Source organism: Asterias amurensis, chromosome 10 (genome assembly GCF_032118995.1).
Source record: "Asterias amurensis chromosome 10, ASM3211899v1".
NCBI lineage: Eukaryota > Metazoa > Echinodermata > Asteroidea > Forcipulatida > Asteriidae > Asterias > Asterias amurensis.
In genome coordinates this window covers 10,289,723-10,306,604 of record NC_092657.1, presented here as the reverse complement: position 1 = coordinate 10,306,604, position 16,882 = coordinate 10,289,723, and the positions used below count along the sequence as shown (strand labels likewise).

Below are 16,882 nucleotides of genomic sequence, written 5' to 3'. Positions count from 1 at the left end.
GGAGTGGTGTGCTCGAGAAAGGGGGCCTCGCATACAATGCGAATAGCCTTTTTCTGAAGTGAAACCAACTTATCCAGATTCGAAGTTTTAAGTAAGCGTAAAGTTTAAAGTGATAGTCTGAAGATTGGATAGCATTTGGTTTTCCCATATTATTCCATGGTATTTCTTAAGCAAGGAGTCCTGCTTATTTTTTTATTGTAATGTTTTTACTTTTGTTTGGAAGATTACTTAACTGCTGTTATTTTTGTGTGTTTCCTAATATAGCCTGCCCCTCTGTAACAGCCCTTTGTTCATTTCCTTTCGTTAATAAATCTCTTGTGAAAAGAATTTTTTGTGTCACACCAAGTAATTTGTTATGCTATATTTCGTGCAATTACCAAACGTGGCCCGTTCCTTTACGAGTATACTAGAAAAATGACGAAATAGCCAGTAGAAAGGGAAAACACAATATTATCTACTTCACAAAGACTGCTCATTGGACTTTACAAAGCGCAGGCCTTCAATCTCACTGTCAGTGATTGAGTGGTCAATGGCTTGGCTGGCATTTATGAGTTCTCCTTTGTGTCTTGTGGCATCTTGCGGTTGCCTTCAGGTGCTGCAGCCTGACTTTATTGCTGTCCATGGCAACACAATTCCTTGCCTCCTGAACACTTGCAATGAGCCCCGTTCCTACAGAGGAGAAATATTGTCAATTTCCTTTAACTAGGGATTAAGCAAAGACATTGGGAAAAATTCAAACCCGGCTTAGAGCCATATAGACCGTATTGAATAACCCCTTGTTTCCCTTGGTGACCAAATACACTTGTTCATCTGGGCCATATACCTGTTGCCAAAGCATCATGTGAATGTTGTATTACCATTAAAAATAGCTGTGGCATAACAATAATAGGTAAAATTCATAAAACAAACTGCAGTTCTCAAGACCATCATTAATACAACTTATATAAATATTCATATAAATATTATAAATTGATGAAAACTACTTTCATGAAAGTGCCAATTGTACTTAAAGACACTAGCAACACCACTGGTAATTGTCAAACACCAGTCTTCTTACTTGGTTTAGTCCTCCAAGTTGAGAGATAATGACAGAAAAAAAAAACACTCTTAAAACACGAAGTTGTGTGCTTTCAGATGAAAGATCTCGAGAGCTCGAAATGTAATTCTGATGTTTTGAAATGAAATTCGTAGACAATTACTATTTTCTCAAAATCTAAACCACTTTAGAGAGAGCCGTTTCTCCCTATGACTCATTGCCAAGTACGTTTTCATGCTAACAATTATTTTGAGTAACTGCCTTTAAGTGTCTTGCTCTATGAAATAACTTTCATGATCATATTTGTACATACACCATATAATGACTGAGCCACTAGACAACCTCACTCTGGTTAGTACTCTTAACCGCTTGGTCATGAAGTTATTTTAACAAAAACACAGTCTTTATCTTATATTGTTCACACACAACTACCTGTGCCACAGCATCCGTCTAAAACCCTCTGTTTGGGAGAAGAGAGGGATAGGATGAGCTCCTTGTATATATGGAGGGGCATTGCTTCCACAACTTCCCTATCATCACTCACTCTGAAACCTTTTGCTGACAAGGCAGTCGATGAAGTTGTCTGAGTGTCCCCCAAGTGCCCACGTTACTTTCTTTGGTCTCTTTTTGAAGGCCAGCCAACACCAGACCACAAACTGAAGGAGTAAGAGGCTCATCTATAGGAAAAGACACAAAATGAGTGATTTACTTAGTAAATTTGTTGTCATCGCTGTTGTCCAATCTCAACACCAACTTACATATTTTTTACAAAATTCAGAGAAGGTAAGAAGAGAGGGTTAGGATGAGCTCCTTGTATATATGGAGGGGTACTGCTTCCACAACTTTCCCATCAGCACTCCGAAACCTTTTGCTGACAAGGCAGTCGATGAAGTTGTCTGAGTTTCCCCCAAGTGCCCACGTTACTTTCTTTGGTCTCTTTTTGAAGGCCAGCCAACACCAGACCACAAACTGAAGGAGTAAGAGGCTCATCTATAGGAAAAGACACAAAATGAGTGATTTACTTAGTAAATTTGTTGTCATCGCTGTTGTCCAATCTCAACACCAACTTACATATTTTTTTACAAAATTCAGAGAAGGTTAGAAGAGAGGGTTAGGATGAGCTCCTTGTATATATGGAGGGGCACTGCTTCCACAACTTTCCCATCAGCACTCCGAAACCTTTTGCTGACAAGGCAGTCGATGAAGTTGTCTGAGTTTCCCCCAAGTGCCCACGTTACTTTCTTTGGTCTCTTTTTGAAGGCCAGCCAACACCAGACCACAAACTGAAGGAGTAAGAGGCTCATCTATAGGAAAAGACACAAAATGAGTGATTTACTTAGTAAATTTGTTGTCATCGCTGTTGTCCAATCTCAACACCAACTTACATATTTTTTACAAAATTCAGAGAAGGTTAGAAGAGAGGGTTAGGATGAGCTCCTTGTATATATGGAGGGGCACTGCTTCCACAACTTCCCCATCAGCACTCCGAAACCTTTTGCTGACAAGGCATTCGATGAAGTTGTCTGAGTTTCCCCCAAGTGCCCACGTTACTTTCTTTGGTCTCTTTTTGAAAGCAGCCAACACCAGACCACAAACTGAAGGAGTAAGAGGCTCATCTATAGGAAAAGACACAAAATGAGTGATTTACTTAGTAAATTTGTTGTCATCGCTGTTGTCCAATCTCAACACCAACTTACATATTTTTTACAAAATTCAGAGAAGGTTAGAAGAGAGGGTTAGGATGAGCTCCTTGTATATATGGAGGGGCACTGCTTCCACAAATTTCCCATCAGCACTCCGAAACCTTTTGCTGACAAGGCAGTCGATGAAGTTGTCTGAGTTTCCCCCGAGTGCCCACGTTACTTTCTTTGGTCTCTTTTTGAAGGCCAGCCAACACCAGACCACAAACTGAAGGAGTAAGAGGCTCATCTATAGGAAAAGACACAAAATGAGTGATTTACTTAGTAAATTTGTTGTCATCGCTGTTGTCCAATCTCAACACCAACTTACATATTTTTAACAAAATTCAGAGAAGGTTAGAAGAGAGGGTTAGGATGAGCTCCTTGTATATATGGAGGGGCACTGCTTCCACAACTTCCCCATCAGCACTCCGAAACCTTTTGCTGACAAGGCAGTCGATGAAGTTGTCTGAGTTTCCCCCGAGTGCCCACGTTACTTTCTTTGGTCTCTTTTTGAAGGCCAGCCAACACCAGACCACAAACTGAAGGAGTAAGAGGCTCATCTATAGGAAAAGACACAAAATGAGTGATTTACTTTGTAAATTAGTTGTCATTGCTGTTGTCCAATCTCAACACCAACTTACATATTTTTAACTAAATTCATTTACTACATATTGTACAGCAGAAGGGGTCAAATTAGCCTAGTGATTTTCCTTCAAATATTATCCTGGTTGAGCATCCAACTGCTAACTTCTGAGCCTGTGTGGTTCTTTTGAATCGTAACAAAGTCGATTTTCGGGGGTAAAGCAGCCAACACCAGACCACAAACTGAAGGAGTAAGAGGCTCATCTATAGGAAAAGACACAAAATGAGTGATTTACTTAGTAAATTTGTTGTCATCGCTGTTGTCCAATCTCAACACCAACTTACATATTTTTTACAAAATTCAGAGAAGGTTAGAAGAGAGGGTTAGGATGAGCTCCTTGTATATATGGAGGGGCACTGCTTCCAAAACTTCCCCATCAGCAGTCCGAAACCTTTTGCTGACAAGGCATTCGATGAAGTTGTCTGAGTTTCCCCCAAGTGCCCACGTTACTTTCTTTGGTCTCTTTTTGAAAGCAGCCAACACCAGACCACAAACTGAAGGTGTAAGAGGCTCATTTATAGGAAAAGACACAAAATGAGTGATTTACTTAGTAAATTTGTTGTCATCGCTGTTGTCCAATCTCAACACCAACTTACATATTTTTTACAAAATTCAGAGAAGGTTAGAAGAGAGGGTTAGGATGAGCTCCTTGTATATATGGAGGGGCACTGCTTCCACAACTTTCCCATCAGCACTCCGAAACCTTTTGCTGACAAGGCAGTCGATGAAGTTGTCTGAGTTTCCCCCGAGTGCCCACGTTACTTTCTTTGGTCTCTTTTTGAAGGCCAGCCAACACCAGACCACAAACTGAAGGAGTAAGAGGCTCATCTATAGGAAAAGACACAAAATGAGTGATTTACTTAGTAAATTTGTTGTCATCGCTGTTGTCCAATCTCAACACCAACTTACATATTTTTTACAAAATTCAGAGAAGGTTAGAAGAGAGGGTTAGGATGAGCTCCTTGTATATATGGAGGGGCACTGCTTCCACAACTTTCCCATCAGCACTCCGAAACCTTTTGCTGACAAGGCAGTCGATGAAGTTGTCTGAGTTTCCCCCGAGTGCCCACGTTACTTTCTTTGGTCTCTTTTTGAAGGCCAGCCAACACCAGACCACAAACTGAAGGAGTAAGAGGCTCATCTATAGGAAAAGACACAAAATGAGTGATTTACTTAGTAAATTTGTTGTCATCGCTGTTGTCCAATCTCAACACCAACTTACATATTTTTTACAAAATTCAGAGAAGGTTAGAAGAGAGGGTTAGGATGAGCTCCTTGTATATATGGAGGGGCACTGCTTCCACAACTTTCCCATCAGCACTCCGAAACCTTTTGCTGACAAGGCAGTCGATGAAGTTGTCTGAGTTTCCCCCGAGTGCCCACGTTACTTTCTTTGGTCTCTTTTTGAAGGCCAGCCAACACCAGACCACAAACTGAAGGAGTAAGAGGCTCATCTATAGGAAAAGACACAAAATGAGTGATTTACTTAGTAAATTTGTTGTCATCGCTGTTGTCCAATCTCAACACCAACTTACATATTTTTAACAAAATTCAGAGAAGGTTAGAAGAGAGGGTTAGGATGAGCTCCTTGTATATATGGAGGGGCACTGCTTCCACAACTTCCCCATCAGCACTCCGAAACCTTTTGCTGACAAGGCAGTCGATGAAGTTGTCTGAGTTTCCCCCGAGTGCCCACGTTACTTTCTTTGGTCTCTTTTTGAAGGCCAGCCAACACCAGACCACAAACTGAAGGAGTAAGAGGCTCATCTATAGGAAAAGACACAAAATGAGTGATTTACTTTGTAAATTAGTTGTCATTGCTGTTGTCCAATCTCAACACCAACTTACATATTTTTAACTAAATTCATTTACTACATATTGTACAGCAGAAGGGGTCAAATTAGCCTAGTGATTTTCCTTCAAATATTATCCTGGTTGAGCATCCAACTGCTAACTTCTGAGCCTGTGTGGTTCTTTTGAATCGTAACAAAGTCGATTTTCGGGGGTAAAGCAGCCAACACCAGACCACAAACTGAAGGAGTAAGAGGCTCATCTATAGGAAAAGACACAAAATGAGTGATTTACTTAGTAAATTTGTTGTCATCGCTGTGGTCCAATCTCAACACCAACTTACATATTTTTAACTAAATTCATTTACTACATATTGTACAGCAGAAGGGGTCAAATTAGCCTAGTGATTTTCCTTCAAATATTATCCTGGTTGAGCATCCAACTGCTAACTTCTGAGCCTGTGTGGTTCTTTTGAAGTCGATTTTCGGGGGTAACAAAAATTAAAAATTGATTTCCCCCCAAATCAGTTTACTACATTGTAACTGTAGTATTTGACAGAACTTGTTTTTCTGTGTAGGGCCTACTTGAAAACCTGTTATTTCATGGAGATATCCTTAAGTACAGTTAGGGAGTCCGAGTGGTTTGGCAATTGCGCCACCACTACTTGAAATAAGAAGTGGTGGCTCAATCGCATGACTCTCTCCAAGTGCCTCATCCATTAAGTTGAAGGTACCTTACCTGTTTCATTAGCTGAAAACTTGATGTGCTGTAAAACACTGGAAGAAAAGAATACAACGAAAGAATATATATTTAATTTGATACACATTTGGTCCCTTCAAACTTAAAAGGGACATGTGATGATAGCCTTTCTAAATTTTGGGGCTGAAACCTACCCCTTTCTCTAAAACTGCATTACTCTAAAAAGTGTCATTAGTACAACGACAGAGTGTCATCATGTCTCAACTGAAAAAAATGATGGTATGAAATGCATCATGAACAGCCACTGAACTGGGAAAGTTCTTTATGTATTTTAGTCTGCATTATGTACGACTCATCAGCTCACCTTGTACTTTTTATATAGATTGTTCCACTTTTTCCGCAGCTGCTCGGAAGACTGGTGGGATTCAATTCCTTACTCTGTTGCAATGTTCCTGATTAAAGAAATAAACAACTATTATAATACTAAGTACTTATGCTAAAGGAAGTTTCGGTTTTTGAGCATTTGTTATTTAAACATAAACAGAAATGACCGATGTTTTCAATTTTTTTTTCATTCTTTCACTTTTTATTTTTAAAGTATAAAAGGTATTTATTTATGTAAATATACATGATGTATAATTTTGTTTTATGTAAAAATAAATTACAAAGCATGTTGGTAGACTTACTTGTAAAGTGTTCTGTGCATCTTTTTTCCTTCTGTGAAGTCTTTAGTTTTCCCTGTTCGTAATACAATGAAGGATTTGGTCATGTCTTCTGTCCTTATTGTAGATGAAAAATAGTGGAATGTCATCGAAAAACAAAATGTTACATAAAGTGACACATTATCTATCCTAAACACACTTTGTTGGGCTGTATTTAGCCCCTTCAAAAGTGCCAAGCCAATATATATCTCACTGTTTTTTCGTTTTTGTTTACATTCTCCAGATCATTAACCACTAAAACACCACTTACAAAGATTCTACGCTTTGTTTGGTTTGAAATAATGTCACATGATATGTCTTATTTTTTATTTCATACCTCATACACAGAATGCTGATTGGTTAAAAATGGAGTCCTGGAAATTGTTGTGCCCCGTTGTCTATCGAGATGACGTCATACTCATAGATGACTATGTCTGGGGACGGGGCATATTACGGGGCATAATTATAGTCAATCGACTGTGCCGGCCCTGAAAAAAATGGTCGCAACTAGGTCGTTTGTGTGTTCATGTATGCTCTTGGTCTGTGTCACGGTACAACCTTTCTTTGCAAACGACCTTTTACCGTAGTTGCTGTTGTTGATTAAAAGAATCTTTATTCGGTATAGCTGAGCTATTTCACACAAATATGTATATGCCAATGTTAAACAAATATTGACTGCTCTAACTGAAGCTAATTAAAACTAAATTCCCTAGCTAATATGCGGGTTTGACAGATTTGACAATTGAATGTATTGTAATCAAGTCCAACAAGAGATTTTGATTTTGTTCTTTTAGGTGTGAACATTATTTAATGTAACTCAACAGTTTGATTGTCGAGGGATTTATCAACCATGGTAGAGCCAGAACAAAAGTTATGATTGGGGGGGGGGGGGGGGTGAATCCCAGAGTTCTAGTGGTAAATTTTTTCTGTTCACATGTTTTTTAATCAAAGGCCTTCATGTGTAGTCAATAATTGATGTATATTTTACCATGTCAATTTAGTTGCAGTTTGAATAATAATAAAGTACAGCGTAAGTAAAAATTATTTCTGCCCAACTTGTGTACCACCACTAGGGAATTAGTTTTAAATTATTATTAATGTTGACCCTTAGTCTTTGCTGCCTCTGTTCACGAAGAACAGTTACTGCCTGGGCTTGTGTGGCAGAGGTTGCAATGCCGCAGCTTTTCTGCCTGTTGTGCCGGCTGCCCTTCCTCGTACCCTCTGGATGATGCCTCTCCCCTTGTGCTACTTTGTCCCATTGCTGTGCCTTTTCCCCTTGATCTTCTGCCTTGTCCACTTATTCTGCCATGCACCCTTCCTCTGGTTGTAGTAAGTATATTAAAGACATGATATGACTTTATTTTTAATGATTAAAGTCTCCTGGAAGTGGTATTTTTTCAACATAAAGCTTTTGCACTAATATATGTGTTTTGATGAGTGGAATGTAAGTAAACAGTGAACTAAAGTTGTAAACAATAAGTTCTTATTTTATTTACACATTTAAGAGTAGACCCCGACCCATGAGGGCGCTGTTCGTGACGTCAATTGAGGCAGACTTTGCATGTAATGCGTAAACACAATTGCAAAGTACAAGTACGGACCAAGTCGTGAGTTTATACGTTTCAAAAACAATTTGTTTTTGGTGTTTTTTTCGGCAATGCCGACCAGGTGTATTGCTGCTGCTGAATGCAGAAAAACACTTTTTGAAATGTACCAACTCACGACTTGGACGTTCATGTACCTATACGCATTGCAGGCAAAGTCTGCCTCGATTTACGTCACAAAAGCGGTAGGCAGCGTCAGCCCCAAAACAACTTTATATATTTTTTAAACTTATAAATCGTGACACACAATTACTTAAAAAAAATGTTTTATCGTCGTAAGCATATAAAAAACTCTTATGTTTGAAAGAAAAAAATATATATTTCTAGGTGACTTTAAAAAGAAAATAACTCAGTTCAGTCTGAAAGCTTGCTGTCTATTGTAACGATCGTCCCAACCCGTCAGCAGGGGGGCTTCGGCACGACTTGTGAGTGGAGTCGGCCAATGAGGGGAAGGCGCCCTGACATGAGCCCGGTGGGAGCCCCGTGTGTAGGCGGCCCTCCTTCAGGGCGCTATAACACGGCACTGTGTGGAGCTGTGTTGTAGCGAGCCCCCATGGTGGAATATTGGGATACTCGTTCGGCCTGGGAAGCGTCTTCCTGCTGGGTTCGAGCCCCCATGGTGGAATATTGGGATACTCGTTCGGCCTGGGAAGCGTCTTCCTGCTGGGTTCTTGTACACGAGTGAAGTTTAGTCTAGATTTTGTGCTTATCAAGATTGGACGTCTTTACGCCGGATTTATTTGTGTTTCATTGCTCAGTATTGTTGTGATTATTGACATGGGATTTTTGTGTTACACTATTTATAAGTAATTTAACAAAGTATTTTGGCGGGCAATTGCAAATTATTACAGGCAAATTACAATTGTATCCCTGGCCTAACTATTCTCCAGGCTAAAAGACCGTCGAGGGGTCTAAAGGCTGCAAGACGAGGTCCGTTTTAGAGGAAATATACCGCCGACTGCGTAATGATCAGTCTAATTCTGTTCACAAACACAAGTTACACTTAAGCAGAAAAACCTTGACAAATTGGCTGTCGTTAAAACTGATCACCAGATCCTTTATTGCAAAAATCAACATTCAATCAAATTATATACATTATTTGGCAGGGATTAGTTTAAGCACCTTTCTCTCAGGGTCAATGAATATACTTCTCAACAAAACAAAATCAGTACTACAACATACCCTATGAATACACATACTCTTGCTCTAATGTAACCACAAGTAACCCTCTGATATATCCAAAATAACTGTAAGTAACCCTTTGCTTTATCAAAGGTAACTAAAAGTAATCCTTTGCTAGACCCGAAGCAACTCAAAGTAACCCTTTGCTAGACACACGTTCCTAGTGCAGTACAATAACCACGAAAACCCAGCTTGCTTCCTACACTACCAGAAGGTGTTCTCTACCTGGTCGCAAGCCAAATCATTTGCGACTGGACACTGTACACTCAAACTAGCGTGTCACATAACCACAATCACAGCCTAACTTAATTCTTACACTACTAGAAGGTGTTCTTTACCTTGTCACAAGCCAAAGCATTTGTGACTGGAAACGTTACACTCGACTTGTGTGTCACAATAACACAATTACATGAAAATACACCTAGAAATACTCGACTTATGCAATAACAATTCCGTAGACCCCTGACCTATCATATAAAATACAAGGATAAACAAAAAGTGTTCAACTTCAGAGGCCGGTTTTTTTTATTGTTGTTTTTTGCTGGTATAGCAGTGAGTGCTACTTCGTGAAACCGCTGACGACATAAGAATACAAAGATAAACACGTATAAGACCCCTCGCCTATCACATACAAATGCAAGAATGAACTTGGTATAAGACCTCTGACCTATCAAATAAAATGCAAGGATACAAGATATCTCCGATAACTGCAATCAAATCAAACTTAAAATCGTTTATCGTCCAACGTCGACAGCATCGCGAAACAGACTCTTAAAAAATATAGCAAGACTAAGACCTTAAATTGTCACTGAATCCTAATCCAAAGACAATCACCTAGTGCACGTACTCTTGATAAACGATGGTCACACTACACAATGGAACACTATACTAGATACGCCCGCTAACCCCCGGGCGGTGCCTTGCCTCCACACACATGCGGTCCCAGGCCAGCCTGAGTCACTGAAGCGCTGAGGCTCCACCCACTTGCATCGATCGCCCAGCCACACAGCAAACACATGCAACCACAGTGACTACATACACTAAACAGTCAATTGTCCATGACACGCATTTCCGTTACAGTATGTATCATCAAATGTATAAATAATAACAGTATAAATAGCTTCGAAAGATGTGAAAGCTTACCAATATGCGACTGCAACAATTACAATACGTTTACAATGCTGGGGCGGTATTCACGAAACTACTTAAGTCACAAAATAATAAGCACCCCGCTTAAGTTCCCAACTTAGACGAATCTCACCGACTAAGTGGTATTCACAAAGCGTTTGCGCTAAGTGCCCCGCTTACTTTCGCGTCTTAAGTCTAAGTGTGGTCCGAGCTGACTTAAGCGGGGCACTAGGGTGTCATGGCCGCTTTTTTGCATGTCGCGCACCGCCATAATTTTGAGGCTAGAATTCTTCGTAGAGAGCGAGTATTTCGAGAAAGGAGTAATCCTTTAGCAGATTTTACCGACGGTGAACTTTACTCACGGTATAGATTCGACAGAAACGGTATTTTATTTATTTCTGAGCTGTTAAGAGAGGAAATTCAGTCGCCAACAGAACGATCTTGCGCTATTCCTGCAGAAATCAAGGTCATTATTGCATTGCAGTTTTATGCCTGTGGAACATTTCAAAGAACTATTGGTGACACAATCAAAATTTCTCAGTCATCCGTATCCAGAATAGTCAGCATTGTGTCATCAAGTCTAGCTACAAAACTTGCTGAATTTGTAAGGTGGCCAGCAGCTGCAGATGAACAAAATATAAAAAGGGGATTTTTCACCATCGCTGGATTTCCGGGCGTAGTTGGACTCATCGACGGAACTCATGTCCGAATCTTGGCACCCTCAGAACACGAAGAGCAGTTTGTTAACAGGAAAAATTACCACTCCATAAATGTACAAGTTGTTGTGGACAATAGGTGTGTGTTCACGCAAATAAATGCCCAGTGGCCGGGTAGTACCCACGACTCAAGAGTGCTTCGAGAGAGCCGATTAGCGGACGTGTTTGGGCGCCACCGGCCGGCGGGGAGAGGGGAAAACAACAAAGAAGGTTACCTGTTAGGCGACACTGGCTACCCGTCAAAACCATGGCTCCTCACACCGTTTCTCCAGGCAGGAAATCGTGCAGAGGCAAGATACAATGGTGCACACAAGTAAGTTGTTTCATTTCGCTATACTTTTTAAAGTTTTGTTTTAAATAAATTATAAATTCATGTTTCACAAAATTTCATATTCACACGTTGACATAAGCTGCGTCTTTTTGTGTTTTTGGTAGAACAACTCGAAGTCTTGTAGAACGGACGATTGGGCAGTGGAAACGTCGTTTTCACTGCCTTCATGGTGAAATAAGGCTGTCCCCAGAAAGAACGTGCAGAGTGATTGCTGCATGTGCTGTGCTGCACAACATTGCAAAGCAACGAGGCCTTCCAGACATTGAAGATGATCACATGAACAACCCTCCACATCCACAGCCAGAACAACCAGTGCACCACGATGATGGCAACCTAGTCAGGAACCACGTAGTTCACACCTATTTCCAGTGAGTTTAAGTTATAATCCACCATTCTGAATTTTACGTTTCCACTCTCAAAAAAGAGAGAGCACCACCCGGGTCAGCATTACACCGTGACCTAAGCATAACTGACGTGTCACTGTTGTTTTTTGCACACAAAAATCAATGACTGACTTAATAACCAAGTCGGCCAAGTTCATGAAATAATTTGCGTTATTTTAATACAATTACATTTTGATACATTTTATTTTTGATACATATTGTCTAATAAAATAGGGCACTAGAAACTCTTTGTGCTTGCGGGCCGGGTAGGATGAGGATGTAATGTAAACAATATAATTTTTGTCAACAACACAACTTTTTTACTTTTGGGGGATGGCTAGGGATTATAAATAATAATAAATAAAATATTTAAATTGTACCATCTGGTTTTAAGATTTGTTTGAGCCCACTCATCATAAAAATATTCTTTACACCCGTAATAATTATAGCTCTATAATTTAATCAGAAGAAACCCGCAAATTATTGCCACAAGTGAGGAGTAGATCAATGCTCGACTACCACCTAGGGTACTATTTTAAGGGAAGCCTTCTACCATCATTATTTTCAAACCGCGTGAATCTGTGGACATTTTGTTTTGTGTCCTACAGAAGGTACCCTTTAATTGAAAAACGTTATATTTCAGAAAACGTTATGTTATAACACCACCTTTAAAATAACTATGACCACAAAAATGACCGTTAGTTCACATTCAATCGATTCATTGAACAAATTCATTTTATTATCACACAAAAAACAGTCAAATCATAACTCTACATAGTTTACGGAGCTCCACGACTGCAAACAAAATTAGTTTAAATAAACGAACAAGTCTTTGTAACACAGGGCAATTCAGAGACAATAAACATTGTTAACTTTTGTTAATATTTTTTTATTCACAAAGATATGGTTGCTCGAAAATCACAGGCAGAACCTATACAAATGTACAAAAAAGCGTCAGCAAATAAATAATAGATAAGACAACAAATAATTATAACTTATTGGTTTAATAATCCCTGTTGCAATACTGCCATGTTGAGGATAATCATCTCTTTCTCTATGAGAAGTTTCTCAATTTCTATCTCTGCTCTTCTTGTCTCCACTTCGCATTTCCGCTGTTCCAGCTTGAGCAGCTTTCCATACTCCTCCTCATTTTCTTCTGATCTTGTTCTTTTTGTAGGCACCATCGATAATCTACACGCTGACAATGATGGTCCAAATGTGACTGGCAACTCAGCATAAGTGCTGAAGGAAAAAAAAAGATAATTTGAGTAATACGTAATAAGCTTTAACTAGTAACAACTATCCGCCATACCAGTTATCATTAATTGCAAACCCTTTGTTTAAAAGCAACACGTCACTGAATTTTCGTTTACAAATTTGCTTGGCGAGTAGATGATGTAAATGCTGTGCCAGCTCAAGGTACTTCAAAGACTACCAGTTATTTACACCGCCTTTTTTATAAGTTTTTATAAGCAATAATAGTAACTATATTTACCTGTCATCCGGTGTATCAGCAATGGAACCATGAGCAGCTGATATGGCGACTGCGGGCTCAAAGTTATCATCAGGAGGGAGGCTGTCAATGCCACCACTGATCCCTACAATAGTTGGAGAGTTCTCTCCTATCAGGGTCATCAATCTTTGGTCCATTGGGCTCAGATCAGGTGGGGCAGGTCCTCCTCCTTGAAAGAAACGGTTTTAAAATTGTTGAGTTTCCCAAAATTGCAAGTTCTAAAAAGTCTATATCAAACATTATGTGTGCTTTTTCCAAGTTAAGTGTGCATGATAACTAAGTGAACTTAAAGATGCTTGATTTCGAGACCTCAAATTCTAAACATGATTTTGAGACCTCAAATTCTAAACTTGAGGTCTCGAAATCAAGTTACAAGTTCCCAAATATTTTTTGACCCATTAATTGATTGATTGGTGAACGGATTTGATTGGTGAACGGATTTGATTGGTTGATTGGTTGATTGGTGTATTATAATATTGTTTTATTTATTTGTTTATTTGTTTATTTGTTCGTTCATTCACTCACTCACTCACTCACTCACTCACTCACTCACTCACTCACTCACTCACTCACTCACTCACTCACTCACTCACTCACTCACTCACTCACTCACTCACTCACTCACTCACTCACTCACTCACTCACTCACTCACTCACTCACTCACTCACTCACTCACTCACTCACTCACTCACTCACTCACTCACTCACTCACTCACTCACTCACTCACTCACTCACTCACTCACTCACTCACTCACTCACTCACTCACTCACTCACTCACTCACTCACTCACTCACTCACTCACTCACTCACTCACTCACTCACTCACTCACTCACTCACTCACTCACTCACTCACTCACTCACTCACTCACTCACTCACTCACTCACTCACTCACTCACTCACTCACTCACTCACTCACTCACTCACTCACTCACTCACTCACTCACTCACTCACTCACTCACTCACTCACTCACTCACTCACTCCACTCACTCACTCACTCACTCACTCACTCACTCACTCACTCACTCACTCACTCACTCACTCACTCACTCACTCACTCACTCACTCACTCACTCACTCACTCACTCACTCACTCACTCACTCACTCACTCACTCACTCACTCACTCACTCACTCACTCACTCACTCACTCACTCACTCACTCACTCACTCACTCACTCACTCACTCACTCACTCACTCACTCACTCACTCACTCACTCACTCACTCACTCACTCACTCACTCACTCACTCACTCACTCACTCACTCACTCACTCACTCACTCACTCACTCACTCACTCACTCACTCACTCACTCACTCACTCACTCACTCACTCACTCACTCACTCACTCACTCACTCACTCACTCACTCACTCACTCACTCACTCACTCACTCACTCACTCACTCACTCACTCACTCACTCACTCACTCACTCACTCACTCACTCACTCACTCACTCACTCACTCACTCACTCACTCACTCACTCACTCACTCACTCACTCACTCACTCACTCACTCACTCACTCACTCACTCACTCACTCACTCACTCACTCACTCACTCACTCACTCACTCACTCACTCACTCACTCACTCACTCACTCACTCACTCACTCACTCACTCACTCACTCACTCACTCACTCACTCACTCACTCACTCACTCACTCACTCACTCACTCACTCACTCACTCACTCACTCACTCACTCACTCACTCACTCACTCACTCACTCACTCACTCACTCACTCACTCACTCACTCACTCACTCACTCACTCACTCACTCACTCACTCACTCACTCACTCACTCACTCACTCACTCACTCACTCACTCACTCACTCACTCACTCACTCACTCACTCACTCACTCACTCACTCACTCACTCACTCACTCACTCACTCACTCACTCACTCACTCACTCACTCACTCACTCACTCACTCACTCACTCACTCACTCACTCACTCACTCACTCACTCACTCACTCACTCACTCACTCACTCACTCACTCACTCACTCACTCACTCACTCACTCACTCACTCACTCACTCACTCACTCACTCACTCACTCACTCACTCACTCACTCACTCACTCACTCACTCACTCACTCACTCACTCACTCACTCACTCACTCACTCACTCACTCACTCACTCACTCACTCACTCACTCACTCACTCACTCACTCACTCACTCACTCACTCACTCACTCACTCACTCACTCACTCACTCACTCACTCACTCACTCACTCACTCACTCACTCACTCACTCACTCACTCACTCACTCACTCACTCACTCACTCACTCACTCACTCACTCACTCACTCACTCACTCACTCACTCACTCACTCACTCACTCACTCACTCACTCACTCACTCACTCACTCACTCACTCACTCACTCACTCACTCACTCACTCACTCACTCACTCACTCACTCACTCACTCACTCACTCACTCACTCACTCACTCACTCACTCACTCACTCACTCACTCACTCACTCACTCACTCACTCACTCACTCACTCACTCACTCACTCACTCACTCACTCACTCACTCACTCACTCACTCACTCACTCACTCACTCACTCACTCACTCACTCACTCACTCACTCATTTATTTAATTTATTTATTTATTCATTTGTTTATTTATTTATTTATTTGTTTATTTATTTATTTATATATTGCTATTTTATTTTTTTTGTTATTTTTTGTTATTTTTTTCTTTATTTATTTATTAATATTATTATTCATTTGAAATATTGTTTTAATCATATTATTATTATTTTTCTTCGTTTATTAATTTCTTTTTGTTTAAGTGTAGTTATTGGTTAGTAATTTTAAAATGTATTTATTCAATTTCGGCTATCTGTACTTATTTGTTTGTACATGTATTTTGTATAGTTCACTCATTTAAAAGGATAAAACAAATGAGTATACTACATACCGGTTTTCACTGATTCCTTTCGGTATTTGGAGGCTTCCTCCTTCATTTTACTGTTCATGTTCTGCCATTTCTTCTGAAGTTCCGGCACATCTCGACGGACTGACGGGAAACTTGAGTTAAGGGCCTCTGCAATTTGTCGCCATGCTTCGTGCTTAATTTGGGACGTGACCTTTGACGAAAATTTCGGTCGGAGCACATCGGCCCGCTTCTCCCACTCACTAAGAAGGAGCAACTTCTCCTTCTCGGAAAAATTTGGTTTCCGGACATTTTTCTCCTTCAAGGTTGCGGCCATTGTTGTAATACAATTCGTTACAACTGTTTAAACTATGTAGTGCTAAAACGCGCGTGTAACATTTTTTTTAAGTGTTAAAACATACTATTTTTCTAGCATAAATACATGCCTAAATTCATATTGTGCGTGGACGCGCGCGTTCTAACATGAGGCCAACGCACAAATTAACAAAGAAAACACAATTAATTTGTTTCAAACTATCAACTCCCTCCGTAATTTGTGGCACCGTTGT

General features: G+C 40.4%; 2 protein-coding genes across 2 annotated transcripts; one reads left to right on the top strand and one right to left on the bottom strand.

Moving 5' to 3' along the window:
• The first annotated feature begins 10,602 nt into the window (after window positions 1-10,602).
• On the top strand, window positions 10,603-11,946 carry LOC139943169 (putative nuclease HARBI1). Its single transcript, XM_071939987.1, has 2 exons — window positions 10,603-11,495; window positions 11,618-11,946. The coding sequence occupies exons 1-2, from the start codon at window positions 10,705-10,707 to the stop codon at window positions 11,883-11,885; spliced, it is 1,059 nt and encodes a 352-aa protein (XP_071796088.1). The 5' UTR covers window positions 10,603-10,704; the 3' UTR covers window positions 11,886-11,946.
• Window positions 11,947-12,855: 909 nt separating this feature from the next.
• On the bottom strand, window positions 12,856-16,650 carry LOC139942649 (nuclear apoptosis-inducing factor 1-like). Its single transcript, XM_071939478.1, has 3 exons — window positions 16,359-16,650; window positions 13,392-13,578; window positions 12,856-13,138 (listed from the first exon to the last, which is right to left on the bottom strand). The coding sequence occupies exons 1-3, from the start codon at window positions 16,648-16,650 to the stop codon at window positions 12,892-12,894; spliced, it is 726 nt and encodes a 241-aa protein (XP_071795579.1). The 3' UTR covers window positions 12,856-12,891.
• Between the last annotated feature and the right edge of the window lie 232 nt (window positions 16,651-16,882).